At 45.4% G+C, this 15,793-nt stretch overlaps 1 protein-coding gene across 2 annotated transcripts; it reads right to left on the reverse strand.

Annotated features, from left to right (window-relative positions):
• Positions 1 to 26: 26 nt before the first annotated feature.
• On the reverse strand, positions 27 to 15,536 carry mindy2 (MINDY lysine 48 deubiquitinase 2). Of its 2 annotated transcripts, XM_076024657.1 has the most exons (10): positions 15,071 to 15,536; positions 14,256 to 14,641; positions 14,006 to 14,063; positions 13,110 to 13,174; positions 9,170 to 9,328; positions 7,932 to 8,034; positions 6,879 to 7,021; positions 5,614 to 5,787; positions 4,859 to 5,062; positions 27 to 4,061 (listed from the first exon to the last, which is right to left on the reverse strand). In XM_076024657.1, exons 1-10 carry the CDS (start codon positions 15,195 to 15,197, stop codon positions 3,879 to 3,881), a joined length of 1,602 nt encoding a protein of 533 aa, XP_075880772.1. In that variant the 5' UTR covers positions 15,198 to 15,536; the 3' UTR covers positions 27 to 3,878. The 2 variants fall into 2 exon arrangements, with proteins under 2 accessions (XP_075880772.1, XP_075880763.1); XM_076024648.1 differs by having other exon boundaries at positions 14,256 to 15,536.
• Positions 15,537 to 15,793: the final 257 nt, after the last annotated feature.

The following is a 15,793-nucleotide window of genomic DNA, read 5'->3' on the forward strand; positions in this document are numbered from 1 at the left end:
CATTACAAACAACAGTAAGGCAACCGTTATTTTTAGTCTTTTATTATCCTGGTACTTTAAATCAGGTTGAATGTCCCTCGTCTATAAGGCATTTAGTTATATATATATATCACCACATACATAATGTGACTGTAATGTGAAAGGCTACATACATTATTTGGTCATTTATGTAAATAGATGAACATTAAAAACAACACAAATGAGAAATCACCCATACACACACACACACACACACACACACGTGTACACACACACACTCTCACTACCCTTTTGCCTGTGGCTCTTTCATAATATAGAAACAGATCTGGCCGTTCTCTGGGAAATCTCAGAGTAGTTAATTAGTTTTTAATACCCTGCTCGATTTCCTCTCACGTGCATCAAATCAAAGGAAGATTCAACCTTTTCGATTGTTCTGCAGTCTAGATGTGTCTCGTGAAGAGTGACACTAGCCTCTGCTACATGTGACAAAACCAAGTCCTCTTCCCTGTAACCTTTGAGAGAATGTTTGATTGGTTCGGCGGCTAGTGTACATGTTTCCATTCAGGAATCCATTTCCAGGTCCAGATCTTCCCACTATAATTGGTGTGCTGGTACTCAGGCCTCTCTCAGAAACATTTCTGTCATCACATGTATTTGAACTGCCGACCTCCAGAAAAACCCTTGTGGAGTAGTACTGTTATTTCTCATTTATATGTATATATGTATATATATATATATATATATATATATATAATTTCAAGCCCTTTTTATCCTTGCATGGTATAAACTGCCTTCGCCTGTCGGAAGCGGCTTCTTTTCACCGTTATTCCGTCTCGACCCATAGAAAAGACGGCACTCTAGCACAATTGATGTTCCATATAAAATGAGGTATGTTTCTTTTCGGTTAGTGCATATCCACGTAACAGTGCAAAACCAATTACAGCTAAAGACCTTGTCAAAAACACTCCACTGCAACAGCATTTCACCCACCAGCACTTTGACAAGGCAAACGGGAAACAACTCCGAGACACTGAATTTACACTTCCAACCAGTTCACCTCAGAGGGAGGGGCCAACAACAGAAATATTGAATTGTTATAGGTAGAGGGAACGGGCTTTGCACGGCTTGCGACACCTAAGAAATGGTAACAAAAAAACTCTACAAGCAATTTCAAAATTCTGTTTTACGTAACATTTCATTATTTCTTCATTCTTCCGCTGGGATGGCAGCTTGTTACTCAACAGTCTGAGGCAAAAGTAACCAACAGAAAAAAAGAAAAGGAAAAAAAAAAAAAAACTAGAGCCAGAAAGGGCCCCGCTAAACACACACACACACACACCCTTCTCCTGTTTTCACCTTATTATGATGACACTTGGAGCTACCGGGAAAACATAAATCTGCTATGCTCAAAATGAGAACAGTTCCTCAATTCTGCGCCAGTCCAAGCTGGCTTAGATGCACTCTTAAATAATTCATTGTCCCAATACCAAAGTGGCTAATTCCTCGGTGCGTACGTGCACAGATGCCGCTGAAACGGGGACAAGCCAGAAGAGACGCCAGGGACGCACGCGCCGCCCTCAGGCCAGGCCGTGTTTCTGCCATCCATATGAGAAAGACACGCATGGATTGTCTCTAAGAGCAAACGTGCCTGTTTCACATTGTCCTACACAGCTCCTTTTAAATATTCTAAGACGTATTTTATATATATATATATATATATATTTTTTTTTTTTTTGTGGCTTTGATAGTGACAAAAGAAGTGGCAACTAAAAATGTGCAATCGTCACACGAAGCTTCGAATCAGGAGTCCCACACAGTAAGTGAGTCAGAGACTGTTTCAGGACGCCAAACTGGAACATGAGAAAGATAAGACGGTAAAAATCTGTCGACCTCGGTGTGTCGCCACAGCAGTGAAGCAAAGGCATCCCATCGGAATGTACTGTGGCGAAGTGTTTCATAGGAGTCTAACCGGTGCGATAAATGGCACAAACCGCAACTCAGATGTAAAAATTGTGTAAGGTTAATATGTACATGCATGAGTTTTCACACTTGAAAACTTGCTGCTGTGAAGTGCGCACAAGTTTAAAAGCTGAACTGCAGAATCTCAGCGATTGAGGATCTGAATTTCCTTTTCACCCGTTTCCTCCTTGGACTTTCACCAAAGGGCCAAAAGTGTACAAGTCTGGACCACATCGGCCTCCTGTCTCACACGTTTGGTGCGGTGGATTCACAAATGCCAATCACGTTTTCGCCAGCTTGGTGGAATCTCGCATGCTAATGACTGAATTCTTTGGTATTCCTTGTCGAGCCCGGCTGCAACGGACGTGCACGGAGGAGAGACTTCCAAGAAAGAAACAGGACCTTCCCGGACGACCATACACCAAACGCATACGGTACCATCTAATTCCAATTTAATGTGTTAAAAGCTAAGTTACGTCTCACACAGAACCTTCAGAGCAACAAAGGTGAATCTTCTTAGAAAAAAAACAAAAAACAAAAAAACAAGAACAAGAACAAAACTCTGCCATCTTATTCTCAGTTTGATTGCGAGAGACACAACTGTAAAAGACATCAAATGTCCGGATACAAAAATCTTGACCACTTCCAAACGTTGTCGTGTCAAATCAGCAATGCTCTGCAAATGAGACATGCCGCCATACACCATACTTGACATACCATACTGCACATGTACACTGGACACACACACACACACACACACACACACACACACACACACACACACACACACACACACACACACGGAAACACACACACACACACACACACGGAAACAGACACATTCGGAACAGCAGAGCACAACACTGCCAAACTCTGGTAAGGCATATCTGTAGAGGGTGAGCAGTGACTGTGAGTGTTGTTAGGTAGCTGCAGTATCCGGCAGTCGTGTGGCATCACTTGACCATTGTGGGAGTTACTGGTAACACCTGATGTAAAAAAACAAAACAAAAACAGAACAAACAAAAAAAAAAAACATTGGACTACAGGACAGAACTTTCATCCATCTGCACTCCGCCTTCAGTCATTTCTACTCAATATGTTCACAATGCCATTTTAAAACCAACCACATCGTTAATTTCCAGTGTGTCGAGGAGCCAAGAAGACAAGGACCCCGTAACCATGTTGTTTGATTTCTGTTTGTTTCTTTACTGCGTTTCACTGTTTGGTGTTCAGTTGCACGACGACCTTTGAATCCCTTCAGTCTTGAAAACAAAGCGCTAACGGAAATGTGGAACCAAGATGAGGATCGTGGCGCCTCACTTAAAAATAAAGTGTTGAATAAATAGTGGCTGCTGTAAAAAGAAAAGCTTCTGACACTGAAATGAGGAAAAGTGAGTCGGTTTTTTTCCCGTGGGAAAAACTAGGAGGAGGTTGATGTGTAGTTTGTTGATTTTTTTTTTTTTGCCTTGGAGCTTAGAAAAAAACCAAACAAACAAAATAAAAAAAACATCGCCCCCTCCTCCCCACATCACAAATATAGTGCACTGTGCAACTTGTAACAACGTGTTTTGGCCGCCTGTGAAAGTCTCTGGGTAGCAGTTGTAGTTGTAGTAGTAGTGTTCCAGCCTCTGATGTCCATATTCCACTGAGGATAGATGATAGCAGGCACCAGTGGTTAGAGAGCAGGAGGTCCTCCGTTAGTGTTGTAGTGCCTCTTGAAAACAAAATAAAAACAATAATAATAATAATAATAATAATAATTATAAAATAAAATTTCCCCTTCTGTGTTGTTGAGCTGGAGCTGTGCACCGAGTGTCCCGTCTGTCTGTCCGTCCGTCCAGGGGGTGGGGTGGGGGGGCGCCGTCTGTCCCCCTTTCTCACAGATAAGCAAATGCACAGAACACGTACGCACGCGCACACTCACACCGACACGCTGGATGTTACAAAATCACGCATTTGTCTTTATCCTTTGACTCTTTCTTGGCCTTGCGCTCGCCGCCCTGCGACTGCTTGCCGGGGCTGGCCGTGGCTCCGCCCGCCGCCGGCGCCGCCGCCCCCCCGGCGCCGCCCGCCGTGGCCGCTCCTCTGTCGGCCTCGTCCCTTTCCGAGGGCTCCTGCTGACCCTGCAGCACCGACGGGACCACAGTGTGGAAATAAAAGAGTGTTAAAATGCAAAGGTTTGGTAGAAGAAAAAAAGAAAAACACCTGTCACTCTGAGCTGAGGAGCAGGAAAAAGAAAAGTGGGACGTGGTTAAATATATCTGTTAAATCTTACACACTGGGCATTTAAAATATGTACAATCCACTCTTCCTAAAGATGAGATTAGATGAATACTTTATTGATCTCCGGGAGAAATTTGCCTTTACAGCAGCTTGAAAGGGGAACCTCAATAAAAAGTATGCAATTTTCTAAACTATAGTATAAAAAAATATAAAAGTATGGTATAAAATTAATTAGAAATACCAAAAATAAAATAAAATTTGGTGCTTCCTGACTGTACATATTGAATATATATATATATATATTGTAGATATACAGTCTATATATATTTCTGTATATATGTATATATATATATATATATATATTTCTGTATATGTATGTATGTATGTATGTATGTATGTGTGTATGTATGTACACACACACACACACACACACACACACACACACACACACACACACACACACACACGCGCGCGCGCGAAAAAGAGAGAGAGAGAGAGAGAGAGAGAGAGAGAGAGAGAGAGAGAGAGAGAGAGATTGTTAAGAACTGTGTGTGATAACATGTGTTGAGTTTCCTCAGGTGCGTAGTGTGAGTGTGATAGGATCTACATGTTGTTCGTGTGTAATTAGTCAACACATTGCTTCTTCGTTTTAAATTCTTCCAGCCCCCCCCGCCACTGCATCTGCTGCCCTCCACACCTGTGCCTGCGCTGCAGCCGCCGCCGCCGCTGCCGCCGCCGCTTGCTCCTGCTCCTGCTCCTGGTAGTACTGGGAGGCCCGTCGATCCTCCTCCTCCTGAAGCTTCTTGGCCAGCTCCAGGTCGCTGATGCCCTCGGGTAGCTGCTCCCACTGCAGGTCTTGGCTCTGCTGCTCCTGCTGCAGTGACAGGGCCATCAGATAGTCCTGGGGAGCGAGAGGCGGCGACGGAGGGAGAGAGAGGCAGAGAGACACCGTGATGTTTTCAAATCTATTGTTTCTCATCAGACACTCAAGACGTGGGGGAGGAATTAGATGTGGAACTCAATGCTTTTTTTTTTTGTGATGGTATTATCCATTTTATTATATTCCATCAGATTGTGTATCACGCTTTGTAAAATTCAAAGAGTCAATTATTCCCCTAAGTGCTTCTAAAAGTTGCCTTCACTCTCACTCAACTGATTATTAGCCCAGAATATTCCCAGGGAAGATTTTCTTTTCTGTCCTATCAGGTCGATACGGAGTGCAGGGCCTGAGAGAGACGGGCTGATGTGGGAGTAATAGACCCCGAGTCTGATTTGTATGTGATAGGGAGCAAAGTGGTAGGTTTGTCAGTGAGCTTGAGATGTAAAGCCAGCATTTCTTTTCATGTTGGTTGTCTGAGCAACAGTGTTTTGTGCCCCAGTAACGCAGTCGTCAAGTTGGCTCCGGCCACTTCACACCAAGCTCGGTTTTTTTGCCAACTTGTGTGCTCCCACCTGATCTATCTGATCCTGCTGGCCTCTGTAAACCGTCTCCGGATCCGAGGGAGGCCGCAACCGGAACTCAGAATCGCAGAAGTTTCCGTCTCCGTCCACGTTGTGCAGACTTTCCCACACCACTTTCTCCTCCGTCAGGAAGCCTTGATCCGTGACCAGGAGGTACAGCTGACCCTGCAGCGGGCAGACACGCACACACAGATGTTAACACACCACCAGACTGTACACACGCCCACTGTTGCACATGCACACAGGTTGTTGTCGTCTCTGGTGTGTGTGCAGACAGGTGACAGCGAGAGGACTTGTGTTCTGTTCCCTCGTCCCAGGTGTTATGGGTGACACACACAGCTTTGCTGACACTGGCAGAGAGTCAAAATAAAAGTCAGCTGACTCTGCTTCCCCTTTCTGCAGATAACAGGAAAAGTCTGCTGGAGCCAGAGTGAAGGGAAGTTAGACATGGGATGAGTCGGACTAAATGTGACCTTTCATTCTCTGTGTGTGAGTGAGTGAGTGTGGACGGAGAGTGAGAAGATATAATGCTTCCCTGGTGAAATATGTAAGAAAAGAATTTAGACAGTTCATCGGAAGATGTCTTTCTCAATATAAAGAAATAAAGATAAAAAAATTAAAAAACATAGTTGTTTAACTACAAAATAAGTTATAAATGAGCAACTAGCCAAAAAAAGCAAAAAAAAAAAATTTTTTTTATACGTTTACACTACAAAGCTCAATGTATAAAATTTACGCAAGAGGAGGTGGGTTAACCCAGTTACCCTCAGTTAAATTTACACTGCCAAAAACAGGTGTATCCCACAACGTTCACCCACCGTAAGTAGACTTTCAACTATTCTCAACATTTTGACTTACTTCACGTTGACAATGATTGCAAAATTTAAATTTTATTCACAGAATTTTGTCTTTTTTAACGTCAACTTTATTCTCAAAATTTTGACTTTACTCACAAAATTTCAACTTTATTCTTGGATTGGAAACTTGAAAAAAAAAATTCTTGTGGCCCTAATCCTCTTCTGTAAAAATCAGAGTGTAAAGTGAACATATGAATCATTCATTCATTCATTCATTCATTCATTCATTCATCTTCTATACCCGCTTATTCCTATTCAGGGTCACGGGGCATATTAATCAGTTAAAAAAAAAAAAAAAAAAAAGCAATGCAGGCTTAAATCATATCAACACACCTCAGATTATGCAAAAATACAAAACTCTCAGCTGTTGTTGACTTCATGCTGCCATGCGGTTCCCACCTTGAACTTGATCATGGTGCTGAAGTGGTTGTTCCTGAAGAAGACGCACAGCTCGCCCTCCTGCACGGTGGACGTGAGCTCACACAGGCCGTGGTACGTCAGCTGAGTGGCCGTGTTGTTGAGGAACTGCTCGGCCACGATGCCTGGCACGAGAGAAAAATGTGAGAGAAGAGGCGAGAAAAGTCCCGAGCTTCGGACTGAAATGGAAACAGCCAAAAATAGACGGGAGAGAATACGGCCGAATCACGGTGGCCTTTAATGGAGTCACTCTGACCTGGAACAGCCATCTGGGTTACGAGGCTGCAGCCAGTGGCTTCATTTGTTGCTACCTATTATGCAGTCGCACTTTTTCTTTTTCTTTTTGGTCCAGATGAGTCATGGGTGCATTGTAATTTTTTTTTTTGATGGACTCTTTAGTCATTCATGAATGTAGCGCACTGCTTAGGAACAACGCGGTTATAACCCACGGCCCGTCTTTCTGTGCGTGTCGCTGGAAACGCACGCAGTTACTAGAGTGAACTCCAGTGAAGTCTGCAGAGGAACAGATGGAGGCAGACATCTGTAGGACACCAAGGCATCAAATTTGGAGCAAACAGACAGAAACTTACTCAGTGTGGAAGACATTCTAGGCCAGAGAGGGCCGCGAAGGAAACAAACTATTGATCGCCGACTGTTAAATAATTTAGGATTAGGATCAGACAAAGACATCCCCCCCCCTTACTAAAAAAAAAAAAAATCTCTGATGTTGATTTACGTGTGGAGGCCTGGATGTGCAGAAGTGGCTGCGACCCAGCAGACAAACACCCAGGAAGCTCACTGTAGGATGAGCAAACATTTTAGGAGGGCGAGTTGCTTACAGCTGGTGCTATACACTCAAGAGCGTTGAAGTAGGTCATAGGATGAGGCGCCACTTGGATGTCCTGGTTTATTTTCAATTGTGCAACACGAGGACGATTTACCCTTCGCAACGACACGGCGCGACGCTGAAGAGAATCTGAGGGAAACGCAGCGTTTTTTTGCCGGACAATAGAGAAATTCGGCGGAGTCTCTCACCTTCCCCGGCCAGCTCGCTGTTGTCTGACTGTTTGCACGATATTATCTTCTCCACCAGCTGGTTGTAGCTGCAGTGGCCCACTGCCTTCACAATGTCGTGCATCTGCAAACAGACGTGGAAGCTGTGAGCAAAAAACAATGCACCGAACTCGGGCCGCAAAATGCAACAAAAACAAATTAAAGGGAACTTGTGGTGTGGTGGCACTCTGGCACTCGGGCCAAAGTGACAGCTGCCGTTTGAAAATTTGATAGAGCCGCGCAGAAAGAAGCCGGGGCTCTGCTGCCAAGACGAAGATTGGGAATTTATTGTGAGGATGCAAAACGCGGCATGAGAATTTTCTGTTTGTTTTAGGGGATGGCAAGAAGGTCAAAGTCAGGACCATGTGGCACTACTTCACAATGAAAAATGTGTTACGGAACACATTATTTAACGCTTAATTAATGTTGAGGTTCCAATGTGTGTTACATTAGGGAAGAGTAAAAACACCCTCTGACTGTAAGTTGACTTCTAATGGCTCACATTTCAACTTATTTAAAAAAAAAAAAAAAAAGCAAGCTGTTAAAACGAACTTGTTCTAGGTATTGAATGACCATCACAGTAGCTACAGGTGAATTGCTCTTTCCTGCCACTAACTACACTGTTATAATGATGTTAACTACCCGTATAAAAAATGTTCAATTAATTGCGACTAATTTAATTTAATCGACTCAATTCTCAATCGACAATTAATCGATCATCGATTAATTGTTAACATCCCAATGTGGCACTAAACAGGAAATGCAGTGTGCTCTAAACGTCTTCCAACTGTATTAATTGTCAAGATGGTGCCCTCCTGTTTATCTGACCACCGGTATATAGGTCAGCATGATAACGTACACATTCCTGGCAGAGCAAAAAGTGGAGCATGCCCTGTATTTACTGTCAGTATTACTGAAATATGAGATCAAGCATTGCCAGAGCAAAGATTATAATGAAAAACCGGTTTATGTCTTGACTCTTTCTGGAGCTACGAGTGCCATGTGCTCAATTCAATAATAATTTAAAAAAAAACAAAAAAAAACAATACAATACAAAGATCGCTATTAAATTGTTTCAAACAGTTTATCCGTAATAAACATGTGGAAGCGACAGAGCTAATGGCAAACATCAGGGACGACGGTTCATCAACCAATCCCCATCATGACGTGGGAGTGTCGTCAAGCAGATTTCTGTGAGGGGAAACCCCATCTGATCTCACCTGGGGGTCCACCAGCCAGCCGTGGTACAGGGGGATGTCCAGCAGATCGAACACAATGCATTCTGGGGTGTATTCGAAGACACGCACCCCCGTGAACTTCACGTTGACGTCCAGGCCCGTCTGCAGCTTGTGCAGCACCGCCATGGCGTCGCTCATGTTCTAGGAGAGAGAGAAGGAGGAGGACTCTTGTGAGAACTGGTGGCTGTAAATGGCTCCAGCCACACGTTCACTATGGGGTTAAACTGCAAAGCAGAGCCTGTCTGGGTCCGTTACCCCTGGTTGCGTGCACGTAGTCCCCACGGGTGTGTAGCTATCTGCAATTGATTTTTCTACCTTTCTGAGAAGCAATTAGCCGCTGCCTAATCCTCTGCAATGAAACCACGTCTTCTATCTTCACCGCCTCTGCTGTGCTGAAATCTCTCATTGCTGAAGTTCATTTGTGAGAATGTTCCCCCCCACCCACCACCACTACTGCAGCAATTGTTTGGTTTTTATTATCAGTCTTACGCTTCACCGAAAAGAAACCGTGTTGTAAAATTCCGCAATTCTGCGCAGGCATATGACACATTTCACAGCGCAGTGAAAAATATGGAGATTCTGGGCAGCGTACAACTTCCAAATCAATCCCAATCAATCGTGGACAGGAGAAGCATCACGGTGTCTATGAGCGGAGAGGAAAAAAAAACCAGGACATGTCACATGACAGAGATGTGGTGACACTGCCCAGTGCCCAGCCCGGCCTCAGCATTCATTTACCAGCCTGTCCGGAGACTGGGCTTTTGGAACGCAGCGCATCACATGCACAGCGCCTTACATCAGACACACCTGAGAACCCGAACAAGTTGTCGCACTGAGCCTCCGAGCTGTTGTTTCCCATCTGGCTCTCAGCTTCTGCTGCCATTTGGCTGTGAGCTGAGGACGGGCCTCCCAGCTGAGCCCTGCGCAGCCACGGCAGAGTGGAGCTATGACCGACTTCTAACCGACTCTGGCTCTGTCACACAGTAAACCGCCGATTACATAATGACGCTTAAAAGACCAGAGACAAATGCACGCCATGAAGTTATTGTGAGGTCTTCATTTTATCCAGCATTTTGTTATGTAATGAACAATGGATGTTCACAATCGATTGATTATCGATTAATTGACGATTAAGAATTTAATCGATTAAATCAAATTAGTCGCACTTATTTTTTCCACAAGGTTTTTTTTTTTGGGTTAAATGGCCTGGTATATACCTGTACACCTACAACAAGTTACTTTCAAACAACTTTAAAATAAAAATAAAGTTGAAATGTGACCCATTTGAAGTCAACTTAAAGTCAGAGGAAAAATGTTGAAGGTGTTTTTGCTGTTCTTCAATGTAAAAATGGTTCACATAACCCTCAACATAATTTGAGGGTTAAATAATGTGTTTTTACCCATTTTTCATTGTGAAATATAGGTTCCCAGGAAAATTTGCTGCTTATCAATTAATCGTTAATTGATTGATAAAGTCAATCAACTAACGATTAAAGGATTAATCGATCATTTGCATACCTAAAATGAACCTAAATCTGTTGCAGCCACTTCAACCACTCCTCCTGAGTTCATTGGCGACAGATGCAGGTCAGCTGATGTCAAGGTAGTTCTGCTCTTGGCTGAATAAACTCACATTGAAATATTCGGAACATTTGGGACTGGATATTTTTTGTTTTGTTTTTTAAAAAAAAAAACGAATTAATTCACTTTTATTAGAAAAATATAGACTTTCACGTTAAGCCTTTCTCAAGCTGGGTTGGAGTATTATTACGATTGTTTTTTTGATAAACTATGTTTTTTTTAAAACTGCACCACCATTAACCATGGCCACACCACCATTAAAAGACTTGATGCCACTACTCCGATGAACACAATGATCTACTTGAGCTTTGGCTTAGGTGAGAAGCCTCCAGCCCGCCCATGTGAAAGCATGGATTAGGACGCTCGAGAGTGGCGGTGATGGTGGAATTAGCAGGGGTGTGTAATGGAGCACATCTGTTCACTTTAGGCCGGCAGGCTCCGATAGCAGATGAGCTCTCGGAGATCAGACGATTAGCGCTGCATTGCTCCCTTTCATCCGCGCTCCAGTTACACACGCTGTGTAACATTAACACAGAAATCTACGAAGGCTTCCTGGCGTGTAACCCCGGCGTTACCGTCTCATTTATCAACAAATTCATTCACTTTGGGGAGGAAGTAATTAGACAGCAGTTGACAGAACGCTCCCTGGTGGTGTTTGTTTTCGGCGGCAGGTCATTGTTTTTCTGCACTCATAAAAGCACACAGCAAAGGAAATCAAACCACGGCTACATTTTCACCATACAGCTGCACATAACCAAATGATGCCGTCATTAGATCTTGCTTGAACAGAGTCCAGCCCCACAGAGCGCAACATCCAGAGCAGTGTTCCGACACAAAGAGACGAACCATCTGATCGCAGTGAAACCCGCAGTGATGTATCATTAGACCTGCTCAGAACATCAGCATCGGGGGGTATAAGAGCAGCGGTCATCACTGTAAAGCGGCACCAACAAAAATCAAAGGAGGCTCCTTGACACACGATAACCAATCTTCACTGCGCGGCCTTGTGGGAGTGCTCAGCGCTGAACTGGCACCACGGAGAAAGGAGCGGCCCGACTACACTCTCACTTCCACAGCTCCTCCGAGTAAATATTTAACAATAGCTAAAGAGCAGCGGCGCAGCCGCTATTTTAATCCTCATACACAGCCGACACAGATGATGTTTTTCAAGCCAAGTTTATAAATAGAAGTCCTACTGTTCGCAGAAGGGTCTGACTTCTGACTTGCCTTGTGAAAACCCAAAAAACCAAAACAAACAAAATGAAAACACGTCCTCCCAATAGGTGAGGAGGCCTCGTGTTGCACGCTGAGTCAAACACATTTCAGACAGTCGGTGCTTCCAGCACCCTTCAGCTCTGCCCACTCTGTCAAGCACATCGGGGCGGACCCGAGGACACCCACGTGCATGGGAGCAGCGGTGCCGGCATCTGGGTTTGCATTGCCTTAATAACTATGCAGCGCAAACTCTAACTACCGCCTTCCTGAAACTGTGCATGCGGATGACACCGCTGACTTATTTAGGAGGGCGAATTTCGGCGCAACTTAAATTTAGCTTCTGCAAGGCGGCTACGCGTTATGCCTCTTCCTGGCGAGGGACAAGTGTGGCTTCAAATCACTCACAGATGTGCTGGTGCTCTGCCACGCAAGAAGAAGAAGGGGCTGTGCCTCTCCCACACCGTAGGCAAGAAGTAGAAACGGGAGGAAGTGGGGCAGTAGCTCCATCACTAAGTCATTCTCACAGAGGGCCGGCCACACAAACACACACACACACGCACACACTCTCTGGGTGATTGCCGGGAGCCGAACCTAACCATGCGTCTATAAACACGGCCATGTGAAACAACACAATCTGACACTCTTGACCCTGTTGTTCTCGGGGGCTCGCAAGACGCATCTTATGTAACCTACAGAGCCGTGGAGTGGGGGGTGGGGGCGGGGGGCGGGGAAGCTGCAGAATTACGTGGCCGGCAATCAACACTGAGCGTCCTCCCCATATCATAGCGCAGCCGCTGGATCATTTTGCAACCTCTGAGTCGACAAAAACCACCAGCTTCAGCAGAGCATTTCAAACCGCTGCGCATCTCGATGGGTTTACCATGGAGGCATACATTAACAACGCGGTGGAGGACAGCACTCAGGCTTTGCGTGGAGGCCAGCTGAGCTGCTGGTTGGCTTGCACCATGGTGCTTCCACAGGGAGAAAGGCAGAGAGGGTTGGAGAAGGAGAGAAGGCACATCTATCCCCAGATCCCAGCCTTCCTAAAGCAGCTGGAAAACCCCGCACAGGCAACAGAAATGAAAGTGAAAATGATAGCAGCGAGCCGTGATGAGGCATTTCCTACCTGCTCATAGTTTAGCCGCTGAGCCTCCGAGATCTCCTTCGGCTTGGTCTCCAGGATGTAATCCCCTGCAAAGTGACACCGAGAGGAAGGTGGTGAAGGACAATCAAGAACCAAGGGCTGGGAATCACAACGTCTTCATGGCGTCAGTGTTTGTGTGTCAGCTGACAGAAGCTGTGGGGCCCGTTTGAAAAGCCCCATGTCGCAGGGTGTTGTACTGGCGAGCTGTTTTCACAATGAACCTCGGGCGACGTTTCCCGGCATGTTTGATGGAGAATCAGAGCCGTGTGCATCCCGAGGTTTTCACAACAAATAAGATAGGTGGTGCCGGTCCAACCCCGAAGCTTCTGCTGATGAGGGGTTTTTAATTTTGTTTTTGCCTGTACTGTGCTTGTCCTGCTTGTGAAGCTTATTGCCAAAACATTCTGTCGCTCCTGTACAAAACATTTGAAGCATTTCACACAGCAAACAGGAAGCCGAGCTGTGTGAAATTGCTCCTGTTGCGGCTGCTAACAAGTTGCTGATGTCAAATGAGCACCACAGTGAGTCTTGGTAAAACTGATGTGTTGCATTGTGAAAGACTTCCTTTTTTTTTTTTTTTTTTAGTTCCTGAAAACGTCATAAAGTGACAATGAATTTAGACAGAAGGTGACTGGTGCAATGTTTGTGTGGTAAAACTGAAAGCTGTGAAAGTCAAACATATTGGACAAAACGTTCACAAAGTCAGCCGTAAAGGAAATAATCATTGACTTAAAAAAAACAACTGAAACACAAGGGTCAAATTCAAATGAAATTGCACTGTTCTTTACAGCACACCGCCATTTTTCTATTAGGTCAATTAAGTAAAGGGCGTTTCCTGAAAGGCTCTTATTTAACTGGTTAATTGCGTGACCACTCACCAAGATATTCCATGAGTTGCTCAGCTGTTATGATTTCCATCATGGGCGGCATCTTAACCTGCGACAGAGTGAGCAAAAAATAATAAACGTATTACTACACAGTAGAAGAAATACCATCGGTTACCACCAACTAACAATTCTACTGCTAGTGTCACTCCAACAAGTGTGAGTGTGAGTGTGTGTGTGTGTGTGTGTGTGTGTGTGTGTGTGTGTGTGTGTGTGTGTGTGTGTGTGTGTGTTGTCCACCTACCTTCCATGCGAGCAGGAGGACATTCATAATGGCCAGTAGCGGACAGGGCCCGTTCTCGTTCTGGGTGATGATCGGCGTGTTCTCCTCCCGCCACTTGATCCACTTGATGTGGTAGATGGACTGGCCGGCGGCTCGGTCCTTCGCACAGGAGCCCTTCGCCCCATCGGCCGCGTACTCACTCTGCAGGGCCAGTGCCAGCCCTCGGTCCTCCAGACCCTCGCTGTTAAGGTCGGAGCTGGGGCAGGAGTTGAGGTTGGAGAAGGACTCCAGCGAGTCTAGGCTCCGCGACTCCTCGCCGAGGCTGGGCTCGGGGTCACTCCCTCTGGGCTGCCCCTCCGACGAGGCGTGATCTCTGGGTAGCCCCGGCTCGGAGCCCTCCGTCGCGGCTGCACTGTCCGGACACAGATGAGTCGGTTTGGCAAGTTTCGCGGCTGTACTTTTCGCGCAACAAGAAGATGAAGAGGAAGTAGTAGTAGGAGAAGCAGCCTCGGGCGGTACACCTGGACTGTCACGAGCGGCGGTCGACGACAGCCCGTCGGTTTTGTTGTTGACTAAGTTTGAGGCACCACCCTCGCTATCGCCTGCAGCCTGCACCGAGTCATGCCCCATCCCGTTACTGATCTGAGCCCCGGAGCCCGAACACGCTCCGCCGGCTTGGGGATCCTTCGTCTCCTCGTGTGGAGAAAGGACTTTGCCGACTTCTGGCACGTCTGACTTCCCGGCGCTGGAAACGCAATTACCGGCTACTGGAAGGCTAACATTAGTGGAGCTGTTATTACAACTAACGTTCACCAAAGTATTGAGAGAAGCCTCACTATTCTTGCATTTCTCGGCTGTTCCCTTCACTCCGCCGACAGCCGTCACGTCGCCAGTTTCCCCCCCGCTCGGAGCACACAGGGAACTTCCGTCGGCGTCCCGACGGAGGTTTGCATTTTGCTCCATTTTCGCAAAAGAGACTGTCGTCAGATTTTTAGCTAAATTGCAGTAGCAGCTTCGCTCTGAAAGACGCCATGACAACTCTAGCAGTGACGTCACCAGCGTGAAGCTCTTCCAGGCTTGAGCGAAGGGGGGCGGGAGGGAGCCTGCGTACGGTGGTTGATGCGTTTGAGGGCACTCGGATTCTTTTGGATGCTTCGCGTAAATGCTTCTCAGCGACTCTCGGATGAGCGGTGGAAATATTCACGACTATTTTAGCAGTGTTTTCTGACTAATAATTTGAACTAAAAATATGGAGGAAAAAAATCACTTTGTAATACTTCTTGTTTGTTCAGATTGCCTTTTTTTTTTTTCAACAACAACAAATAAACTCTGCATTTTGACATGTGAAGTACCCATTTCGTGCCGCTGGATGACAGCAATGACATGACCAGGCAAACAGCACTGCCGATAGATTTTAGTTTTTCCACTGCAAGTTAAATGGGCCTGACAAGCATGTAATTCAGATTTCCAAAGGTTACTTATATTTTTGCAATAGATACATTCCTGTAGACAATATCTCGGTATGATTATGTAGATATAATAATAATAATAATAATAAT

This window comes from Nelusetta ayraudi, unplaced genomic scaffold (genome assembly GCF_046127955.1).
Source record: "Nelusetta ayraudi isolate G7.1 ecotype Tasmania unplaced genomic scaffold, CSIRO-AGI_Nayr_v1 ptg000002l, whole genome shotgun sequence".
NCBI classification, from domain to species: domain Eukaryota; kingdom Metazoa; phylum Chordata; class Actinopteri; order Tetraodontiformes; family Monacanthidae; genus Nelusetta; species Nelusetta ayraudi.

Excerpts from the sequence above, each read along its gene's own strand:
- mindy2 (XM_076024648.1), bottom strand. The coding sequence starts at position 15,197 with ATGGAGCAAAATGCAAACCTCCGTCGGGACGCCGACGGAAGTTCCCTG. Across the intron at positions 13,175-14,005 it reads GCAACTCATGGAATATCTTG|GGGATTACATCCTGGAGACC; the intron begins GTGAGTGGTCAC and ends GTCACTTTGCAG. Across the intron at positions 7,022-7,931 it reads CAGCGAGCTGGCCGGGGAAG|GCATCGTGGCCGAGCAGTTC; the intron begins GTGAGAGACTCC and ends CTCTCGTGCCAG.